The 23,201-nt window shown below is 44.6% G+C and overlaps 1 protein-coding gene across 1 annotated transcript in view; it reads left to right on the forward strand.

Annotated features, from left to right (window-relative positions):
* The window catches only part of glra1 (glycine receptor, alpha 1), a 127,935-nt gene that overhangs the window by 69,029 nt on the left and 35,705 nt on the right, over nt 1-23,201 (forward strand). Inside the window, exons 6-8 of the mRNA XM_085995803.1 lie at nt 6,100-6,237; nt 10,243-10,457; nt 12,647-12,793. Of these exons, the coding sequence (XP_085851929.1) occupies nt 6,100-6,237; nt 10,243-10,457; nt 12,647-12,793 (500 nt within the window). The remainder of the gene's footprint in view (nt 1-6,099; nt 6,238-10,242; nt 10,458-12,646; nt 12,794-23,201) is intronic.

Raw genomic sequence — 23,201 nt, forward strand, 5'->3', positions numbered from 1 at the left:
CCTCGCTATGGGCGCTGAATGCAGGTTTGCGGTGCTAATCCCCCGCTGCGGCACCCGATGCGGTGCGGCAGGCTGGGGTACTGCAGGCCTCCTCCTTCTGTTAAGGAGGAGCTGCCTGCAGCCGACCACTGACCGGTCGATTCGCCCGACAAATGAGCCCGGCACCTCGGAGAAGTGCCGGGCTCGCGGGCCACACACATCAGTGCCGCGGGGGGGTGGTGGAGGAGTCCGGGGAGGGAGGTGCGGGCAGGCGGCCGCCGGGAAAGCGGCTGGCCGCCGCTCCACCTTAATGCACCGGCGCTACGTGCTGCAACATCCCGTTGAACAATCGTTGGTTGCGGCTGCCACGGGCGAGGCGGCCGCAACTGAATTTGGGTGTCCGGCCGCGTTACCATGGCAACCGGGACGCTGCGCACACTGATGACATCATCGGTGCCGGCGCAGCGCTACCGGCTAACGCCGATGGTAGGGCCCAACGCAATTTCGATCGCGGCTATAATTCCGGCGCAAGGCCCTCTAACGCCTCTAATTGGGCGCTAACCCCACCGAATTTCTAGGCCTTAATCTCTTCAGTTATTGTTACCCTGTTTTCTTTTTTTTCCCCCTCTCTTCTGGTTTCACCAGTTGTCTCCTTCAATGTGACATTACCGTCGGGGTGTGGTTCCGTGAGCACCATGAGCTAGACAGTGACTGTTGACCATGGGGACATCACAGCTGAGCCCAATGTTTGCTCACCAGATGTCCACTCTCACGCACGTTCAGCAGACGTTGTTAAATAGTTACCAGGAGCAGGAATCCTGGACAATTTTTCTCTGTCAAACCCAGAAATGCTAAGGCCAGTTATAGCATCCTCGTACTGCCCCAGCTGAGATCAGCTGACTCAGCATAAAGCCCCGAATCTGCGACCCTGTTCTGTGTGGCCCACTGAAACTTTTTTTTAAAATTCAATCTTGGGATGTGGGCGTCATTAACAAGGCCGGCATTTATTCTCCAACCCTAGTTGCCCTGAGGTTTGATACAACTGAGTAACTTGCTCGGCGACTTCAGAGGGCAGTTAAGAATCAACAACGTTGGTGTGGGACTGGAGTCACATATAGGCAAGACTGGGTAAGGACAGCAGGTTTTCTTCCCTAAAGGACATTAGTGAACCAGTTGGGTTTTTGTGACAATCCGAAAGCTTCATGGACACTTTTATAGATAGCTGCTTTTTATTTGGGTGAAGATTGTGGGTATCCTATCCTTTCTTACTCATTTCCAGTTATTATCCTGTGTTACAGGCCCTTATTGTATCCAGCCTCTACCGTTACTATGTAGTTATTACCCTCAATTAATCTTTATATTGTTACCCTCTGTTGTAAAGCTCTTTTGTAAATGTCTGTCCTTTGCTGTAGTTATTGTGTTATCTTCTGTTGTTTCTGTCTGTGCCTTATGCCCTCTGTTACAGTAAAGCAGACCATTTGCGATACATATTTTATCAGAAAAAAATTAAGTAAATTTTTATCAGCAGCGTTTCCAATACAGAGCCTTGCCCCAGGAGTGTATATCAGGAACTTTGGCACATACCCCTCATGTCAGGACAGCATATAAGGAATTCAGCACCAATTTCCCTCATGTCAGGAGATTACAAACACATAACTTCATTGTATGACATCCCTGTGTTCACTATTTTAAAACAGCATTAACCTGTTTAAAATAAGAGGGTTAATGCCTCACTTAAAATAGCAGACAAGAGGAATGTTTGTATAACAGGCACAATGGGCCAACTGGCTGTGTTTTGTACTGTAAATTTAAAGTTAAACATTTGCATGCTAATAACACATGGGACTAGAAATTACTGTGATATTATTAATCCTCAGTTACTGTTGTTTGAGATAGTTGTTATTCTGTGCAGTTACTCTCTGTCTTTATTACTCTTTGTAGTCATTATCCTCTGCAATAATTCTGTATCTACCCATTGCTGTTATTCCCTTATAATTATTACCATTTATAGTTACTCGGTCATTGAATTCTATTGTTCTGCTTTTGTTTCTTATCACCTTCTGTGGCTGTTGCTTTCCACTCTTTTTCTTTTGTATTTACTACACATTGTTCCAAGATCAGACCCATGAGAGAAAATTCTGCTGACCTTTACCTGTAAGAGGCTTGTCTGAAACAAATTTGGGATTTTTCAATCCAGTTCTTCATGGGAAGGGATCCCCAACACAAAATATGGCCCTGAATTGACGCTTAATTGTCATTGAATAGGCAATCTCATAGAGAGGCAAAAGAATAACCAGTGTGGAAATTGAAAAATGTCACCCTGGTGCAGCACTAGGTTCGCTACTAAGATCGGGGCTGAGACACATTGTTGGTGCGGAGTAGTGGAAACTTTGCTCTGCACGGAACAGTGTCACACCTGACCTGGAAGTGCTTGAAGCAGACACTTAAGTGCCTGAAATCAAATATGTTCCATTGCCCCAACACTCACTCTCTCTAATTACTACTTTCTGTTATTGTTGCACTCAGTAATTACCCCAAGTTTATACGTATGTCCCTTCTTCACTCAGAGGGTGGTGAATCTTTGGAATTCTCTACCCCAGAGGGCTGTGGAGGCTCAGTCGTTGAGTATATTCAAGACAGAGATTGATAGATTTTTGAATATTAAGGGAATCAAGGGATATGGGGATAGTGCGGAAAAGTGGAGGTGAGGTAGAAGATCAGCCATGATCATATTGAATGGCGGTGCAGGCTCGAAGGGCCAAATGGCCTGCTCCTGCTGCTATTTCTTATGTTCTTACTATTCTCTGTTTTTCTCCATTGTTACTCTTAGTGGTTTGTTACTTTCTACTTTTGTTACTCTCTATACTTCATAGCATTCATCGTTAGTCTTTGGTAACCCTTTTTGTACATAGAACCACTAAAACCAACAGATAAAGGAGAATCTATCCCATGCTGCCCCTACCCTTGTTTATTATTTTGTGTATGTTTTTACTCTCTAATTCTCAACTGTTGTCCTTTGTATTTACTGCCCCCGCTGTACTCTCTGTTATTCTTTGTTGTTACTCTTTTGTGTGTTAACAGTCTTGTTACTCCCCTCTGCTGTTACAGTACTATCCTCTGTCTTTACTCTCCTCAGTTATTATCTTCTGTGATTCCCTGTTACTCTGATGTTACTCTCTTCTGTTGCTTGCTTTGCCATTACTCTCTTTTATTATTATACTATGTTCTTATCACATTAGGTTGTTAATCTCTGTCATTATTATTGTCAGGTACATGTTGTAATTACATTCGGTTTTTCTCCCTGTCGTGGCTGTCCTTTGCTTTAATTATCTTCTGTTATTTGCTCTCTCTATTATATTGTTCTTTGTAATCATTATCCTTTGTTGTCATCATCCTTTGTTGTCATCATATTGTTACTCTCCTATTATTACCCTCCTTTGTATTTTTAGATCTTCTGCGTTACCTGCTTTTGTTGTTTCTTCTCTGTTTAGTTCTTTCTGTCTGTTGTTGCTGTTAGTATTTAATGCTTTATTTATCCAATGTTGGAGGCAACCCTATATAATAAACAAGCTGGTGGCAATGCCGTCTACTGAGGCACCAAAATCCTCCAGAGAGACTGACCTGGATTTTCTTCCTGAATGCCTCCTGATTTTGGCTACCAGGGCAGATAATAGGGGGAAATGGGGCAGGGAGAGCTGCCACCAAATCCCTGCCCCTGAATATGACTGCCAGAATTTTCCTCTGCCGCTCTTGGGGGAGGATCTCATCATCCAATCCATTCCCCACTCCACCACATGCAAATAATGGCGAGTGGGTGGGGCTTGGGTCTTCATGGGATGTCCCTCCGTTTCCGTCAATGTTCTGCCTCCTGGGAAGAATGACTATTCAAGAGGCACTTATCTTTAGGTGCAGAAGTCTTTTAAGAAGTTATATTTGAATGGAACTTCTTCTACTTCCAGCCCCTGCTCATTACAATTATTTGTAGCATCTGGCAAGACTGCTCATTTCCCCCCAATTATTTGACTGCCCCTATAATCAGCTGCAATGAATGCATTAAAATACCACAGTTTTATACAAATGTATTGACAATTACATGACAAATAGTGCACAGAGACAATTCGCCATATTTCTCAGTTACTTCTATGTTCTTCTGAGAATCTTCAGATCTCTAGCAGTCCAGTATTAAGTGTCTGTACTGGGCACTTAAATACATTGGCCCCGATTTTCGGCTTGTGTGGGAAATGGTCGGGTTTCCCCGAATGTGGGGTTTCTGACACACCTAAAAAAAAGTGTCAGCCAGCTCCACGCAATTTTCCCTCAAGTGGCCAATTAATTCCCAGCATGTGGGAAGCCTTGCTAATTGTCCAATTCGAGTCAGAAATCCCCACAGTATGATGTCATCATCCGTGGTGCTTTCAAAGTGTCCAGCAAGCTTCTCCACCTCTGCAGGCTTCTCAACCACTCTTGCACAATGGCAGAGGAGCCTGCACCAGCTGCTGCCAGTGGCAGAGGGCGAGCTGCCTTCAAATTCGACTAGGCTTCACTGCAGGCATTATTGGATGGGGTTAGGGCCCACAGGGAGGTCCTCTTCCCTAGGTCAGGGAGGAAGAGGCCTCCCACTGAGACCAATGCTGCATGGATGCAGGTGTCAGCAGATGCCAACTTGCTGGGAGTCACCAGAAGAACCTTGGCATTACATCTCTAACTCCTTCCTAAACTCCCCCACAGTACCATCCAAAGCCCCCATCCTCACTGTGGAGGAGGAAGAGGCTGTGCAGCCAGACTCCTCAGAGGAAGCTCCAACCTCTGAGGGCGCAGCGTCAGCAGAAGTAAGCGCACCCAGCACCAGCGCAGACACTCACACCTCGGGGGGACCTTCGGGACATAGAGTAGTGTTGTCACCTGGTGTTTCACAGCTCACAAGTGAGCCTCAGCAGATTCTGGGGACAAGGACAACAGTCCTCGTCAGAGGGCGCAGGACTCTGCCAGCTCAGCTCAGCTGCGCTGCATGTCGACCCTCTGCCTCTGGGTCCATCCACAAGAGAAGAGGTGATGGATCTCCATGCACAGATGCAGGAGTCTCTGGCAGGTTTTGTCTCCAGGGTCGCTGCGAGTGTGGAGCGAATGGAGGAGTCCATAGCGACCATGAGCAGAGCCTTTGTGGAGTCATTGCCGCATGAACGCATCACCATGGACAGGTTGGCAACCTCCATGGAGGAGATAACTTGCCAGGGTACGGAAAACATGGTGAGTGCTCATAAGAGAATGACATCTCTTGAGGAGCGTTGGCCATCTGTTGAACAGAGAAACCAGATCTTCATGGAAGTCCTTCTGAGTAGGACTGCCAGTGCAGAAACGGATCCCCATGGCCCCCTAAAGCGCAGCAAGGTGCTCTCAAGCCACTTCCAAGCGCTGGCCCCTTCTGGCTTGTGCAGCTTCAGGTGAGTGAGCAGCAGCCTGGTGCTCCTGGTGCTCATCATGCTGTTCCTGGTTCTGCTGCTGCCGCCTCTGCTGCTGGAGATCCTCTAATGGCAAGAAGGGAAGGAAAAAAAGGCGTCCCATGCTTCTCGTAGATGCCTCCGCTGAGGAAGCGCTGAGTGAGGGTGGCGAGAGGGGCTTCCCAGGAGATCGCATTGGAGAAGTGTGTGAGGCTCCAACCTTCCACAGCTGTGCCTAAGCCTTGAAGAAGTAGCCCCAAACCTGCAACAAGGTCATTCAACATACAAGTGCTGTCCCTTTAAATCGCAGCTTCTCCGATTGACCTGCAGCTGACAGCTAGCAAGCCGGCAAGCTTCACGCCAGGTCTCATCAGCGGGGTTCCCCGCAGGCGTGTTTTGCGTGAGGAACCCCTGAAAGTCGCAAGGGCAGCCTAAAATCGGCTTAAACAAGGTGATAATTGATCATTACTGTTCCGACGGCCAGTCCCGCCAGCGACGGGCGGGACTGAAGCGGGTCGGAGAGAAACGGTGGTCCGAAAGTCAGACGGGGCGGGGAATCAGGCGGGGGGGGTCGCGACCTGTTTTTTCGGTGATTTTTCGGCCCCCGGCCGCATGAAAAGCCGCCCGACGGCTGCCAGAAAATTGACCCCATTGAGTTTCCTTTTCATTTTCTGCCTTTCAGTCGGATATACAATGAACGACCTGATATTTGAATGGGATGAACCTTCTGCTGTGCAGATAGCTGAAGGATTAACTTTACCACAGTTTATTCTCAAAGAGGAAAAGGATCTAAGATACTGCACAAAGAGTTACAACACAGGTCAGTGTCGTCACTAGTAAAATCACCATTGTGATACTGCACAAGGCACTACAATGTAAGTCAGTGGCATGATCAAAGTTATCTTCACAACAATAGTGCACAAACACTTAACACCACATGGCTCTATGTTAGTTGTTCTGAGCACATTGTGTGCAATAAGTTTTACCTGTCCAAATTAATAAGTTGATACTATTGTCTGTTGTTACTTCATTTTTTTTCCCCATTGATAGTCGCCCACTGCATAAACAGGTCTGTGGTGTAACTTACCCATGAGACATGGAATCCAGTGAATAAAAAAGAAAGGTAGATGACTTGCCTTTAATCATTATTCAGCATTGTTTGGGTGAAGGCATTTTCTACCTATTATATTACTCTCCTTTGTTTTGGCACTCGGGTTGATGGAGAGTTCTTTATCAGTAGGGCAAGTGATGTGGCATAGCATCCTGCAGATTTCTACACTTCCCACATGCACTGCAATTTGCTACCTAAATATCACAATTTTACACAGGAGGTCCCAGAAGCAGCAAAAATGCTGTTGTCTGTGTGGAATTGAGTGATAAATCATTCGCTGTAACAATTCACCTGGAATACTGTGTACAGTTTTGGTTTCCATATTTAAGAAAAGATATACTTGCTCTCGAGGCAGTTCAGAGAAGGTTCACTCGGTTGATTCTGGAGATGAGGGGGTTGACTTATGAGGAAAGGTTGAGTAGGTTGGGCCTCTACTCATTGGAATTCAGAAGAATGAGAGGCGATTTTATCGAAACATATAAGATTGTGAGGGGGCTTGATCGGGTGGATGCAGTGAGGAGGTTTCCACTGATGGGTGAGACTAGAACTAGGGGGCATAATCTTAGAATAAGGGGCTGCCCTTTCAAAACTGAGATGAGGAGAAACTTCTTCACTCAGAGGGTAGTAAATCTATGGAATTTACTACCTCAGAGAGTTGTGGAAGCTGCGACATTAAATACATTTAAAACAGAGATAGACAGTTTCCTAGCTGATAAGGGAATAAGGGGTTACGGGGAGAGGGCAGGGAAGTGGACATGAGTCTAAGTTCGGATCAGCCATGATCCTATTGAATGGCGGAGCAGGCCCGAGGGGCCGTATGGCCTACTCCTGGTCCTACTTCTTATGTTCTTAATTCATTTGTTCCACTTATAGGGTGATTGATTTGGGGAATGGGGGGAATGTGATATTTACAGTAGATGCTCTTTATGTGTACACATTTGTAACAAATCTCATTCTTTGTTGTCTTGTGTACATGGTTTTTTGAATTCCTTTCCTTTAAGGGTATTGGAACTCTTATATGCCTCTCATTAAAGGAAAGTGAAAGAGTTGCGTACTGAACCTTAAGATCATGGGTTAATATCACAAGGCTTCACTTCCACAGAGTCTCGCAACTGGTGAAAAAACATTGGAAAATCAGGGATACACTGTTACAGCTGCAACTCCATTGCTGCACTCCCCACTAGTGAGGCACCACACCAGGTGTTCCGCCTCACAAAATTACCCTCTGTCTCTCATGGTCAAAAAGAAAGGAACCTCACTATCTGAAGATGGCCTTATAACAAGCTATAAGGGATGAGCACATGGTTCCCTTAAACAACCGATGTTCCTGTTTCCTCTGGTTGCGAACTAGCTGTTCATAGAATGCAGAGTGTATCTTCATTCAAAGATGAATAATCTACCTTTTCACACCATCATGAGGAAGTATATAGTAACTATGGGGGCGATCTTCCCACTGGAGGCAAGATGGAGGCGGGTTTCAGTTTGGGTGGGTTTGAATCCCGCCTCCACTGATAGGTTTCAAAAATTTGCGATTTTCCCCTGATTGTCCACTTGTTTTCAGAGGTGTGGGATGCCCTTGCTCAGTTAGTGTTTTGGGACTGAAACTCGCCTCTGTTGACAGCACTTTTCCAGTCTGATTTTATGGCTTCTTGCTCCTTTGGCTCATTCCACAGCATTTCTGCATCTCCTGCACCACCGCCAACATCTTTTGAGAAACCACTATGTCCAATTCCAAGGCAAGGGCCTACCCGAGGCTCTCGGATGAGGTGCTGCAAAAGTTGTTGGAGGGGGTGACAGCTAGCATGGAGGTGCTCTTTCACTCATCTCGGAGGAAGGGGCCTGCCAAAGAAACCAAGGCTGTGTGGGTACAGCTGGCAAGGGATATAGCCTCCAGATCTGTGTGCAGATTGGGAGACTGATTCTGTGTATTGATGAAATGCCATCCCTGTTGGAAAGTATTAAAATGATTTGAAGCCAAAATGTTGGCGTTATGCTATCTGTTCTTTCACCTTAGGCAGCTCCACATTGCGGGCACCGCCACACTTGCATTGTCAGGTTGGTGGCCTGAGTGAAAGGAGGCCAGAGAGTCCATTGTCAATGATGTCCTAGGATGGAGCAAAGGACATGTGACAACTTGAGCAACCTATGCAAATCTGGCCATGATAAGTTCATCCCTTGCATCCCGGGCTCTGACCTCCTCCTCCTCCTCCTCCTCCTCATCCTCATCTGAGGTCCATGCAGAAGGAAAACGAATGGTATCCATGCTGCTTGTAGATGCCTCCTTTGGGGAAACGCTCATTGCAAGCGGGGAGAGGGTCTTCCAAGGAGGTCCCACAGTTGATGGAGTCAAGCTGCAGCACCTCCGACTTCGGAAGGCCTTCTAAAAGTGCTCAGAGACCTTTTAAAGCCAAGATCTGGCACCTGCAAGTAATCCTTGCTGCAATTAACAATGTCTTGTTAGACCTGCAGCAGTGAGGAGGCCACCCACGAGTCAACCCGCCAGGTTTACCTGGCATGATTTAGGAGGTGCGTGGATCACACTGAAATGCTGGAAAAATCATGAGGGCCTCTCAAAATAGGCTTAGAGAGGCCCTTAACGAGCATTTAAGGATGTTAAATAGTGCAATGGCCAGCTGGAGGCGGGAGCATTTCCCGACCTCCAAAAACCGGCACCGGCAAAATTCCGCGAAGGTGGGTTGGAGGCGGGTTCTGAACCCGAACTCTTTGAATCTGATTTTCCCGCCTTTCCCACCTCCAAACGCACCTCCTCCGACGTCAGAAAATCGCCCCCTATGAGTACTTAACTTGATTGGTGAAATATCAGTTTTATATTTATAATAATAGGATATTGTGACTCTATCAAGAGAATGTGGTACTTAGACTGTCTGCACTCTGGCACATACTGGAAAAGGCATTGTTAAACCAAACCAATCAGATAGAGGTGAATAAATTGACATCTTCAGAGGGGAGAATGGCGACATCTCCATACAATAAATAAATAAGGACCATCAATAAGTAGCACTTGACCATAATACTTGACTTGAGCAGAATTAGAGAAATGAATGAGGGACGATGTTGACTTTAAAGAGGTAATTTTCCAATTTCACACTACCAGTGGTGAGCCAAGTCTGCTGGAAATACACATCAGAAATTTGAGTGTGCACTGTGCAGGATTTTTATGGCCATTGTTCATTGTCAGAAATTTGTAGGAAGCACATCTCCAGATTTCTGAAAGTCAGAAAATTACCCCTTAAGAAACTGGGCAAAGATGTCATCACCTGCTGAATCATAGAATGAAACAGCACAAAAGGAGGCTAATCAGCCCATCATGCCAGTGCCGGCTCTTTAAAAGAGCTATCTTACTCCCCATCTCTTCCCCCATAGCCCTGCAAATATTTCTATTTCTAATATCTATGCAGTTCCCTTTTGAACGTTACTATTGAATCTGCTTCCACCACCCTTTCAGGCAGTGCATTCCAGATCACAACAACTCGCTGCGTAAAAAATGTCTCCTTATCTCCCCTCTGGTTCTTTTGCCAATGATCTTGAATATGTGTCCTCTGGTTACCGACCTTCCTGCCTGTGGAAACAGTTTCTGTGGAACACAACGAGTATTCCTTGAAAAGGTGTAGACTGTGTTTGGAGACTTTATTGATATTATAGTATCTTAACTAATCTAAATAACAGCACTGTAACTTTTCTGTCCCACTCCAGGGAAATTTACTTGTATAGAGGCACGTTTCCACCTGGAGAGACAGATGGGTTACTACTTAATCCAGATGTATATCCCTAGCCTCCTCATTGTTATCCTGTCCTGGGTCTCCTTCTGGATTAACATGGATGCAGCACCAGCACGTGTTGGCTTGGGAATTACCACTGTGCTTACCATGACTACACAGAGCTCAGGATCCCGAGCATCATTACCAAAGGTAACGGAGTGAGAGATACCAAAAGTTAAGAGAGGGACAAAGTGGGCTTGTGTAGCATCAAAAGCAAGAGTTCAAAGGAGCAGCATAACCCAGCAATTTTCATGTAGTTTTAAAGTCTTGTTTATGTAACAGTGCTGCAGGCATGTTCTACGAGCGTATATATATGTTAATCACTGAGCAATGATAGTTCCAATAATTCACAAGTATTTTAGAAAGCATTTAGCAAAGTTCTACACGTAAGGGTATCTCTCAGTACAGGTTACAGATTACCTGGATTGAAAACTGGTTTTACAACAGAAGTCTAAGAGTAGTGATAAGTGGAAATGCTCCATCTGGGATACACTAACCAATGCTGTTCCACAGAGATGTGCTCTGTGTTAGCCGATGTCTGCACTATTTGTGAGTCATATCGAGCAAGATATTACCAGTACGATCAAAGAATTTGCTAGTGTCTATAGGCAGGTAACAAGCAGAAAGAAGACCGATAATATTTTGAGGGAATTAACCCAGTTAGGTAAATGGGTTGAGAATTAGCAGAGACATTTAATGCGAGTAAATGTAAGGTAATGCATTTAGGACTGGAAACATGTGTATAACATGAAAGAGACCAGTGGGACTGCGGGCTTGGGTTAATTAAACACCACCAGGATACTGTACATCGAATGCTTCCCCATAAAATTCAAATTTTAGGGCGGGTTAGGGTTTGGCCCACCCAAACTAATTTTAAACAAAATAAACTAACAGTATATAACAAAATTAAGTCAGAATGATGGGGCCTGGGAAATCCAAACAAAAATTCGAAATAATGCTCATTTGTCATGGAAGACACACATTGAGAAACTGCATGCTGGTGTTGAAGGGTCCCCCGGATGCACATTATGGCTTCAAACATGGGCAAGCAGTTGGAAGAATCCTGGATCTGTGGATGGCAGACTTGAACAAGCCCAATAGTAGACCCACCACTTGGTCCTCCTATAGTCTTGCCCTGTGCATCAGGTGACCAAAAATAAACAGGATAGAGACAAAACCAAAAATAAAAACAACCTCCTCAAATAATGGAGATGCAATGCAGCCTCTGGCACTGCAGATAGAGATGGAACATGGAATAATGTGAAATGGCATACATTAGGATGGATGGAAAAGGAAAGGGATTTGACGTGATAGTTGATCATATCCAAAAAGTATCTAGCCGATGTGCAGTAGTGGTAATTAAGCAAATTGGGTAGTTGGTTACACCTGTACAGTACTAGATTCCAAATCAGAACATTTATAATGACCTTGCATAGGTTATTAGTGAGGTCAAATCTGAAGTATGGTGCACAGTTTTGATTGCCCGCAAAAGAATATAGCTGGACTGGAAAAGGCTCAGAGGAGAATAACTATGATAATTCCAGTTTATAGCGGAGTACGTTATGGAGAAAGACTCAGGCAGTTGAATTTATTTTCACTGAGAAGAGACATGTTATGGGTCTTTAGAATAATGAAAGGTATCGAGTTAAGGTAGAAGGAAGCAGATTATTTTTCTTTGCCAGTAAGCGGAGACTTTGAAGGCACAAGTACAAAATTCACAAAACCTCAAGCACGATTAGAATTTACAAGATTCTTTTACCATAGGATAATGGATATGTAGTACAGACTACCAAGGTCAATTGAGACCTTTAAAAAGGAATTGGATCAGTACCTATTGAGAAATGGGATTGAGAGTTATATAGATATTAATACAGTCGTTCTGTTTGAGTCATTTGAAAAATAAAAAGAGAGAGTACCGAGATCTTGTGTTGGGCAGGGGGAGATTCATGGTTGATGTAGTCATGCACTGGCTGTAGAAGATTCTGCTTGATGGGCACATCATCCTTTCTTATTCCAAGCTTTCTCTTGTCCTTCGGTCCTCAGTATGTGTGAGGTATTCCCAACAGTACCTGTTAGTCATTCCCAACGTTTCCTGTTCCTACTTTCCCATCTCTTGTTTTTATCTTATTCTATTTCTTCAAAATTTTTCTTGTTGAATCTAATTGCCTTTCCATTCTTGTTTTATTCCTTTTTAATTCTTGTGTGATGGCAAAATAGTTAAAAGGCTTATCCAGAAGAAACTCCCTTGAATGGAGCAATGACCAGAGCTTGGTTATTTGATGAATGTGTAGCTCCTTTGCTACAGCAGCGTGAATAATAATTGTCTTTCCCTACTTCAGGTATCCTATGTAAAAGCCATTGACATCTGGATGGCTGTCTGCTTACTCTTTGTCTTCTCTGCACTATTGGAATATGCAGCTGTTAACTTTGTATCTCGTCAACATAAAGAGCTCCTGAGGTTTCGCCGGCGAAGGCGCCTGCACAAGGTAGGGGCTAGAGAGGACAGGGACCCTTCCCATTATATACACAAACACTTAGTCATGGAATAACTAGAAAGAAAGTGACAGAAGACTGCTTCTTATCTATATACACACAAACAATATGAACCAGAGATCAGGGACAAAGAAATTATTTCTGGGATTTATATAGCACCTTTAACAGAGAAAAGTGTCCCAAGACGCCTCACAGAAGACTAATCAGACCAAAATCGATGCCAAGCCAAGGAGGAGATATTGGGAGGGGGTGACTAAAAGCTTGGTCAAAGAGGTGGGTTTTAAGGAGGGTGGAGAGTTTTTAGGGAAAGAATTCTGGAGCAAAGGGCCTAGACAGCTGAAGGCGCAGCCGCCAGTGGTGGGATGAAAGGAACGGGGGATGCACAAGGAACCAGAATCTGAGGAACGCAGAGTTCTCGGATTGTTGTAGGGCTGGAGGAGGTTACAGAGATAGGGAGGGATGAGATCTTGAGGATGAGAATTTGAAAAATGTCCCTTACTAGAAAAATAGTATTCCCTGTAAGGGAGCGTTCTTTACTTGAGGGCAGAGGACTATTTGCACATGAGTGAAAGCATCACTAACTTTATAAATATTTGGAGAAATTACTACTGATATTGGACTTGTGTTTAAATGACTTAGGCTGAAACTCAGATCATTATGGAAAATAAAACAGCCTCAATTCCATGAGTTATGTATTTTATTATTATATACCCACAGACACTGTACTAACCATTATGAGTACATATCACATTCTCTTTGAGTGAGAATGAAATGAACAGATTGGAGATAGAAGTGTATCTTAATTAAAGTTATGGTCAATTTCTGTACTCATCAAGGTGAAGGTTTCAGTGTTAGGAAACTGAATTTCTCCACATTTACATCCAGTGCCAGCGTCAAGCTTCCCAGGCCATAGTCAAATGTAGAATAAAACTCCCTTCACTTAAACCCTTAAACCCAATCTCAGAATAGCATCCTCCTCCCACACCACAATGACCTTTCCTTTTCCTATCAAGTCATTCTTGTGGATTCTCTATAATAAAAATACTTGCACCTTATCGCACTGAAGTGCAGTGATTTATTGGCCCAGAAATTCGGGTTGGGGGCTTCCCGCGGGTGCAAGCCCCTGACCTACACTTACATATCGCGCTGACATTTTATAACTGGGCCTGCTTGGAATTCCGTTCTGTGGCCTGGTTCAGCTCCCGGCGCGCTGTGCGTGCGTGATCCAGCGGCGTACTTATTGCGATGAGCCGGCTGGGACCACTTGAGCACTGGGCAACCAATGGGAGTTTAGAAAAGTCCATTCATGAGTTAGACATAAGACCTGTCAAACTCATGAAAAGTACGGGCGCCCAAAACACTACTTAAACTTTAAATAAAAGTTAAAAAAACATTCCAATAATGAAATTAATTATTAATAACTTTAAAAAACTAATTTAAACAATTAATCAAATTTCTGCCAAAATAATTTTTTCAAGAAATCAGGTCCAAAAATACACTTACCTTACTGTAAATTCTTTAAAAATAATAAACCTGTGGAAAAAAATGTCTAACTTTAATTATTAGACCACTTACCTTATAAAACTAAGTCCTTATGGCTGCTTTTTACATTCGTAAAAAGTGGAGGCCTTCACGCACGGACAAACCTGTCAAAAAAACCGAAGTTCAACGTGTACGCGCTGCCTCAAACGTCGCTAGGGAACCGCCTCTTAACCCCTTGGTTCAGAGGAGAGGAAATGCCGGTTTTCCGCGCATGCGCTGTGCATGCTAAAATCCGGCACTTCCAACGGGCCCACGCGTGAGTACCCCGTCCGTACTCACGCGTTGGGACCGGAATTACTGGGCCATTATGTACGCAAATGCAATAGCCATTTTGTGCCAGCAACATTGTACAAACAGCAATGAGATTAACGAACAGTGGTATTGGCTGAGTAAGATTTCTAATTTGATACCAGTAATACTGAATTATGGGCAGTTTTGTGCTACGGAAACTGGATTGAGACTCTCCAATGTCACTTCGCATAAGGCCTTTACAGTTGGTAAAGAGAATACATTTCCATCCCATCAGTCTGGGCTAGATTTGAATCCATGTAGTAGAGGTGCATATAAACTAGATTATCCATACCCTAACATTATTCAATTTTAATAAAGGGACTGATTTATAAGGGAGCACAGTGACGCAGTCCATTGGAACTCCAATGCAGTGCATCATGTAGTCATTAGAAGCAGGTTCATATTGGAAGTCCTCCACACACTGAATTCCCCCATCTATACCTCAGAAGGCAGGTACCAAGCAGAAACTAGGGGTAGGAATTCCTCTGGTCACGATGTGTGGTGTGAGTGTACGTGCATTTGTGAAGATCTCTTCTATTAATATTTCTAGTTAAATAATAAAGAAAAAGAATGCGTAGATTTTCCAGTCCATCCATGGATCTGATGAGCACTCGGTTATGACTGGTTTCAAAGCCATCGGATCAAATAGGCGTTGACCCTGCAGGAACTTAATATTCTCAGTGAGCTCCTGGCACCAGTAACACCTTCCAGTAGAAGTCTGCTGCTTGTGCTTCAGGCCTGTCGCACTTCCTTAAAGGCAAGGTTGTTTTGTGGAAACATACCATACAAACAGCACCTACACATAGGCCCAGAAATTCGGGTCAGAGGCTTCCCGCGGGTGCAAGCCTCCGACCTGCACTTACCTACCGCGCCGGCCATTGTGCTGTGTGTCCGCGTGGGATTCCGATCCTGGGCCTGCTCCAACTACCGGCGTGCAGTGTTTGCGTATCCCAGGGGCGCAGTTAGTTCAACGCATCACCTGGGATCACGTGGGTCATGGAGAGCCAATGGTAGCAGGGAATCTCTATTCATAGATTTGACAGGAAGACCTGTCAAATCTATGAATACAATTCAGCCACAAAACATAACTAAAACTTCAAATAATTTTTTTTTAATCGCATTTTAAAAATATCTATAAATTACATAAAATAACTATTTTAAACAATAATTTAAATTTTTGAAAAAATTAATTACAGTTTCTAACGGGGCTAAAAATAAACTTACCTTTCTTTAAAGTATTTAAAAATAATAAACCTGTGGAAAAAATGTTTTAATTTTACTTAATTCACCACTTACCTTGTTAAAAGCAGGCCTTGCGACTGCTTTTCAAAAGCGTAGCTCCTGGAGACTTACCCTCCCGGAGAAAGCTGCAAAAAAAAAACCGGATGTTCCAGGCGTACGCGCTGCCTCTCCGGTGCACGCGTTCGACTTGTGAACCCCTTTAAGGGAACGGAAGTTCCGGTTTCCCGCGGGGACCCAAATTTCTGGCCCAGTGTATAATATGAGTTGTGTTGAAAGGTGTCTCTTGGAGCCAACATTGAAACCTTTGTAAGCCTGAATATGTCAGTGCACCAAACCAACAGCCAGTAACAACATCCTACATCCCTCTCACCAACATTTGCAAGCACCAGCACAGCTACACACATACCAGAGGAGTCAATTAGTAAGCTTGAGAAGGTAGCACCATGTCTATTTTTCTAATGAGGGGCAACTGCTAGTGGCAGACAAAGAGCAGGAACATTGTGGACACTATTCTTGTTTCCTCGTACGTTAGGAAATTCAACAATCCAGTGACATTGGGCAGCCTGGTGCTTAGTCAATGGCAAAGGAAATGAAATAGCTGACTATGCTGACTGAAGCATCAGTCGTCAGAACCGACGAAGGGTCCTCGACCCAAAACGTTAACTCTGTTTCTCTCTCCTCGATGCTGCCTGACCTGCTGAGTGTTTCCAGCATTTTCTGTTGTTATTTCAGACTTCCAGCATCTGCAGTAATTTGCTATTGTATGTGTGAAGCACCATTCACTTGGTTCATACATCTGTGACCAACATGTTGGCAGGCAGTGCAGAGGATCCCTTTGCCAGCCTGGAGGAATGTGGAGGCCAGAAAGTTGAGTGCACTGGTAATCTTGTCTGCCACTAACAGTGATGCCCCTATTGTTCAAGTTGACTGCAAGTGCCCTTGTAACAGATGGAATTGATCTGTAAGTTGTCCCATGATGACCTGGAGCCTACAGAATCAGTGATCCATGGTCACTGCCGGGTATGTGTGATAGGGTCAGCAGATATAACTGGTGGTATAATGGCAGGTTCTGTAAGTCTGGCTGCGGTGCATGCTAATCTCCTTGGCATGTTTTATTTCAAACAGTACAATTAAAGAATTAAATATTGGCCCTGCTTTTGCGGTCGGAGGCTTCCCGCGGACGGCTGCTTCCTACCAGCAAAAAATCTATGAACTTACCTGATGGTCCCAGAGGTTCAGACACTTGCGCTCCTGGGCCTCTATGCGTAGGCCTGCATAGAGGCCCACATATCCCAGGGGCACATGTGGTTCGCAAGCACCCCTGGGATCATGTGGGCTGGCCCAACCAATGAAAGAAAGGGAATCCCTATTCATGCTTATGAGGATTCAGTGCATACGGAACCTCCATAAACATGAATGGGAATACCCCCAAAAATACAACTACACTTAAAATAGATTTTTAAAAACCATCACATATTTAAAATTAATCAAAATGGCATTTAATTAAATATTTAAAACAAAAAATTATTTTTTTGAAAAATAAATTTACATATTTTAAAGGGGCTAAAAATAAACTTACCTTATTTCACAGGTTTTTAAATGTATAAATTATTGAAAAAAAAATATTTTTCTGTTCTTTAAAAGCTTTTACCAGGCGTAACAATTTCACAGGCATTCGCTGGGCAGAAGTTGGGCAAATCTGCCCGCGAAGACCCTTTTCCTGGGGGTGTGTTGAATCTGCACCTCGTACGCACCCGTAGGGGCCGCAAATTACGGCCCATTATGATTGGACTGTTTTCAAAACAATCACTAGCATTAAGCTAATAGTGATTTGCCAAAGAGTGTTGCTCTTGATGTAGCTTCCAGTTAGCTGTGAGGTGGCGAGAACATTGGTATTCTGGGGAAAACGCGATAGAGATCATTTTCTTTAAGGATGTTTCTCTTCATCAGAACTTTTGGAAACAGTTTCTGTACAGTCAGTTTCTTTGTGATATCACTAACAATTTTGCTGCTTCTGTCATTTCACAAACATTCCCTTCACAGTCTTATCTGGATTAGGGGAGTGTGAGGGGAGGGTGGAGATCAAACAAAGTCAGAGTTGGCTGACATGGCCCCCAAATCTGGACCAGATTTCGCCCCAGATTTAGCTGAGTGGGTGAATAATTGCAGAGTGGAAACCATTTTTCACTTGTCCACTGTAAAAGCGAAGCCGATTTCTTTTAGTATGAGGAGTGAAGTTAACCAAAGACAAGTGGAGAGATTCCCAGATACCTCAGAGAGTTTGCCCAGTCAGTAGCTGAAAGAGTCAATAAGCTGGACTGGGGTGTCCCAAACCCTAGTTACTTAGGTCCAAGTCCAAGACCGTTTCTTGCAAACACAGAAAGTCAGTCCCCTTAAAATGTTGGACTATCTGCTGCAATTCCTAATCCCACCCCACACAGCCCATTCACATTAACTGATATCATGGAGACCATCACCCAAAGTCCAAGCTTATCCAATGAACTCATCTTCTCCACCATGTAGACTCTCCTTTCGCCACTCTCTCCACCCTCCCTTCTCTCACTTCCAGTTCCTGCTGCCAGTACCCTGGCCCATTTCTCCTGCAGCCACTGGCTATATTTCACCTTGGACCCCAGTACCTCCTGTAGTTTCAGCCTCTTCCTCTGATTTAAAATTAGCCTTTTGGCCACTCCTTCCTGCTGCCCCTGACTGATCGCAGCTTTCCGTGCATCCAGCCACCACCAACCCCCCCCGCCCCCCCCCGCCCACCTCCCAACAGCCTCTTCATTCCCCAGTTCCATCAGACTGACTTTCTTGCAACTCTGTCTCCAACTCAGCAATGGCTACTCACCTCTTGATCGTATCTAATTCCTGGTCCTTCACCATACCTCTGCCATCTTGAGACTATGTTCCACTCCTTTCCACAAATGAACTCCTGCCACTCCTCACCTCCCTCCTCTCTCTCAGGGCCATTGCCACCCCAGATCTCTGACATATTCTCTGAGGGCAGGCCAGTCTACCTCCACTCGGCACACCAACCAGCCCATAAACTTATCAACCGCCCCATAAACATCATCCTCTAGCCCAGTGGCCGCGTCTCCCATTAGCATTGAGGGGTGAAGAAGTGAGCCTCTGATCTGTTCATTTAGCCATATTGTTGTTCCAACAGGTGCAGTTCAGCTTCTAGTCAATGGTGATCCCTAGGATGTTGATGGTAGGGGACTTCGCGGTTAACGGGTGGTGCTTAGGCTATCTCTTGTTCGACATGATCATTACCTGGCAATTAGTGTGATGCAAATGCTACCTGCTGCTTGTGAGCCCAAGCCTGGATGTCCTGTTGTAGGCTGGCATGGGCTGCTTCATTATCAGAAGAGTTATAAATGGAGCTGAACACTGCAATAGTCAGCAAATAGCCCCATTACTGATCTTATGATTGAGCATAATGATGCTAACGGAGGGAGCAAGGAGATCCTGAAACAGCTGCTTCACAAATGAGGCCCACCAATAATTGGGGATGACATGAAGAAGCGGCAATGTACATTCTTTGGGTCAGAACAGCAATCCAGTACCAAACAGAGGATCCAGCAGGCACAGGAGGCAATCACCTGGGAGGTAAACAAAATTTCCATTACATACTGCACTTGGAAGGATGTGTGGATGAAGATATCCAATTGGAAACATAGAAGATAGGAGCAGGAGTAGGCCATTTGGCCCCTCGAACCTGCTCCGCCATTCAATGCGATCATGGCTGATCATCCAAATTCAGTACCCGGTCCCTGCTTTCTCCCCATACCCCTTGATCCCTTTAGCCTTAAGAAATATATCTAAGTCCTTCTTGAATATAATTAATGTATTAGCCTCTACTGCCTTCTGTGGTAGAGAATTCCACAGGTTCACCACTCTCTGGGCGAAGAAATTCCACCTCATTTCTGTCCTAAATGGCCTACCCCTTATCCTTAGACTGTGACCCCTGGTTCTGGACTCCCCGACCATCGGGAACATCCTTCCTGCATCTAGTCTGTCCAGTCCTGTCAGAATTTTATAAGTTTCAATGAGATCCCCTCTCATTCTTCTAAACTCCAGCGAGTACAAGTCCAATCAACCCAATCTCTCCTCATACGTCATTCCTGCCATCCCAGGTATCAGCCTGGTGAATCTTCGCTGCACTCCTTCCATGGCAAGAACATCCTTCCTCAGATAAGGTGACCAAAACTGCACACAGTACTCAAGATGTGGTCTCAACAAGGCCCTGTATAACTGCAGCAAGACATCCTTGTTCCTATACTCAAACCCTCTCGCTACGAAGGCCAAAATGCCATTTGCCTTCTTAACCGCCTGCTGCACCTGCATGCTTACCTTCAGCGACTGGTGCACAAGGACACCCAGGTCTCGTTGCACTTCCCCTTCTCCTAATCTATTGCCATTCAGATAATAATCTGCCTTCCTGTTTTTGCCACCAAAGTGGATAACCTCACATTTATCCACGTTATATTGCATCTGCCATGCTTTTGCCCAATCACCCAACCTGTCCAAATCATCCTGGAGTTTCTCGGCATCCTCCTCACAGCACACACGCCCACCCAGCTTTGTGTCTTCTGCAAATTTGGAGATATTACATCTAGTTCCCTTGTCTAGATCATTAATATATATTGTGAATAGCTGGGGTCCAAGGACCGATCCCTGCATTACCCCACTAGTCACTACCTGCCACTCGGAAAAAGACCCGTTTATTCCAACTCTTTCCTTTCTGTCTGCCAACCAGTTCTCTATCCAAGTCAATACCTTGCCCCCAATCCCATGTGCCTTAACTTTACACGCTAATCTCTTATGCGGGACCTTATCGAAAGCCTTCTGAAAGTTCAAATACACCACATCCACTGGTTCTCCCTTATCTATTTTACCAGTTACATCCTCAAAAAATTCCAGTAGATTAGTCAAGCACGATTTACCTTTTGTAAATCCATGTTGACTTTGTCCAATCCTGTCACTGTTTTCCAAGTGCTCTGCTATTACATCTTTTATAATGGACTCTAGCACTACCGATGTCAGGCTTACCGGTCTGTAATTCCCCATTTTCTCTCTACCATCTTTTTTGAATAGTGGGGGAACATTAGCTACCCTCCAATCCATGGATGCTGTTCCAGATTCCATCGAATGCTGGAAGATGATCAGCAAAGCATCAACTATTTCTAGGGCCACTTCCTTAAGTACCCTAGGATGTAGATTATCAGGCCCTGGGGATTTATCGGCCTTCAATCCCATCAATTTCCCTAACACTATTTCCCTACAAATACTGATTTCTTTCAGTTCCTCCCTTTCATCAGACCCTATGTTCCCTGATATCTCTGGCAGGTTATTTGTGTCCTCCTTTGTGAAGACAGAACCAAAATATGTATTTAATTGGTCTGCCATTTCTTTGTTCCCCATTATAAATTCCCTTGATTCTGACTTCAAGGGACCTATGCTTGACTTCACCAATCTTTTTCTCTTCACATATCTATAAAAGGTTTTACAGTCAGTTTTTATGTTCCCTGAAAGCTTACTCTCATATTCTATTTTCCCCTTCTTAATTAATCCCTTTGTCCTCCTTTGTTGAATCCTAAACTGCGCCCAATCCTCAGGTTTACTGCTTTTTCTGGCCAATTTATATGTCCTCTCCTTGGATCTTATGCTATCCCTAAATTCCTTTGTTAGCCACGGTTGAGTCACCTTTTTTGTTTTATTTTTATGCCAAACTGGGATGAACAAATTCTGTAGTTCATCCATGCGGTCTTTGAATGTTTGCCATTGCCTATCCACCGTCAACTCTTTGAGTGACATTCCCCAATCAATCCTACCCAACTCGCGCCTCAGACCATAGTAGTTTCCTTTATTTATTTCAGGACCCTAGTCTCTGAGTCAACAACTTCATTCTCCATCTTAATGATGAATTCTATCATATTATGATCGCTCCGACCCAAGGGGCCTCGTAGAACAAGATTGTTAATTAATCCTTTCTCGTGTTTTTCTCCTTCCTATCTTCTGCTTTTATCCTTGTTTCCCTTTCCTCTGTCCCCCTGCTCAGGTTCCCAACCCCCTGCCATTTTAATTTAAACCCTCCCCCAGAGCACTAGCAAACACTCCCCCTAGGACATCAGTCCCAGCCCTGCCCAGGTGCAAACCGTCCGGTTTGAACTGGTCCCACCTCCCCCAGAACCGGTTCCAATATCCCAGGAATTTGAATCCCTCCCCCTTGCACCATTCCTCTAGCCACATATTCATCTGAAATATCCTTCTATTTCTACACTGACTAGCATGTGGCACTGGTAGCAATCCTGAGATTACTACCTTTGAGGTCCTATTTTTTAATTTACCTCCTAACTCCCTATATTCCGCTTTTAGGACCTCATCCCACTTTTTACCGATATCGTTGGTACCTATATGCACCACGGCAACTGGCTGTTCACCCTCCCCTTCCAGGATGTTCTGCAGCCGCTCTGAGACATCCTTGACCCTTGCACCAGGGAGGCAACACACCATCCTGGAGTCTCGTTTGCGGCTGCAGAAACGCCTATCTATTCCCCTTACAATAGAATTCCTATTAATATAGCTCTACCCCTCTTTTTCCTCCCGTCCTGTGCAGCAGAGCCACCCCTGGTGCCAGGAAGTTGGCTGCTGCTGCCTTCCTCTGATAAGCCATCCCCCCCAACAGTACTCAAAGTGGTTTATCTGTTTGAGAAGGGGATGTCCACAGGGGACCCCTGCACTACCTGCCTGTGCCCAGTACTCTGTCTGTTGGTCACCCATTCCCTTTCTGCCTGTCCAACCTTTGCCTGCGGTGTGACCAACTGATTAAACGTGCTATTCATGACGTCCTCAGCCTCGCGAATGGTCCTGTATGAATCCTATCGCAGCTCCAGCGCCGCAATGCGGTCCGCCAGTAGCTGCAACTGGACACACTTCCTGCACACATAGTTGTCAGAGGCACAGGAAGTGTCCCTGAGTTCCCACATAGTGCAGGAGGAGCATACCACAGCACCGGGCTGTCCTGCCATGACTTACCCTTTAATTAATTGCAATTAAATTAAATCAAATCAATCCCACCAATTACACTACAGTTAAATAGTATATTTAAGGGCCCTGGTTTATAAACAGTCCCCGCTACACCACAGAGACTTTAGAAACTATAAACCACAGAGTTAAAGTTTATAAAGACAGAAATACTCACCAACCAATCACTTACCTGCTTTCTGGTGATGTCACACTTCAATTACTTTTTACTTCTCAAGGTAAGCTATGTCGATCGAAGTGAATTATGACGTATGACTAAGACTGTCATTAACCTTA

The sequence above is a fragment of the Somniosus microcephalus genome, chromosome 8 (genome assembly GCF_052327205.1).
Source record: "Somniosus microcephalus isolate GS21.2 chromosome 8, FLI_Smic_1.0, whole genome shotgun sequence".
NCBI classification, from domain to species: Eukaryota; Metazoa; Chordata; class Chondrichthyes; order Squaliformes; family Somniosidae; genus Somniosus; species Somniosus microcephalus.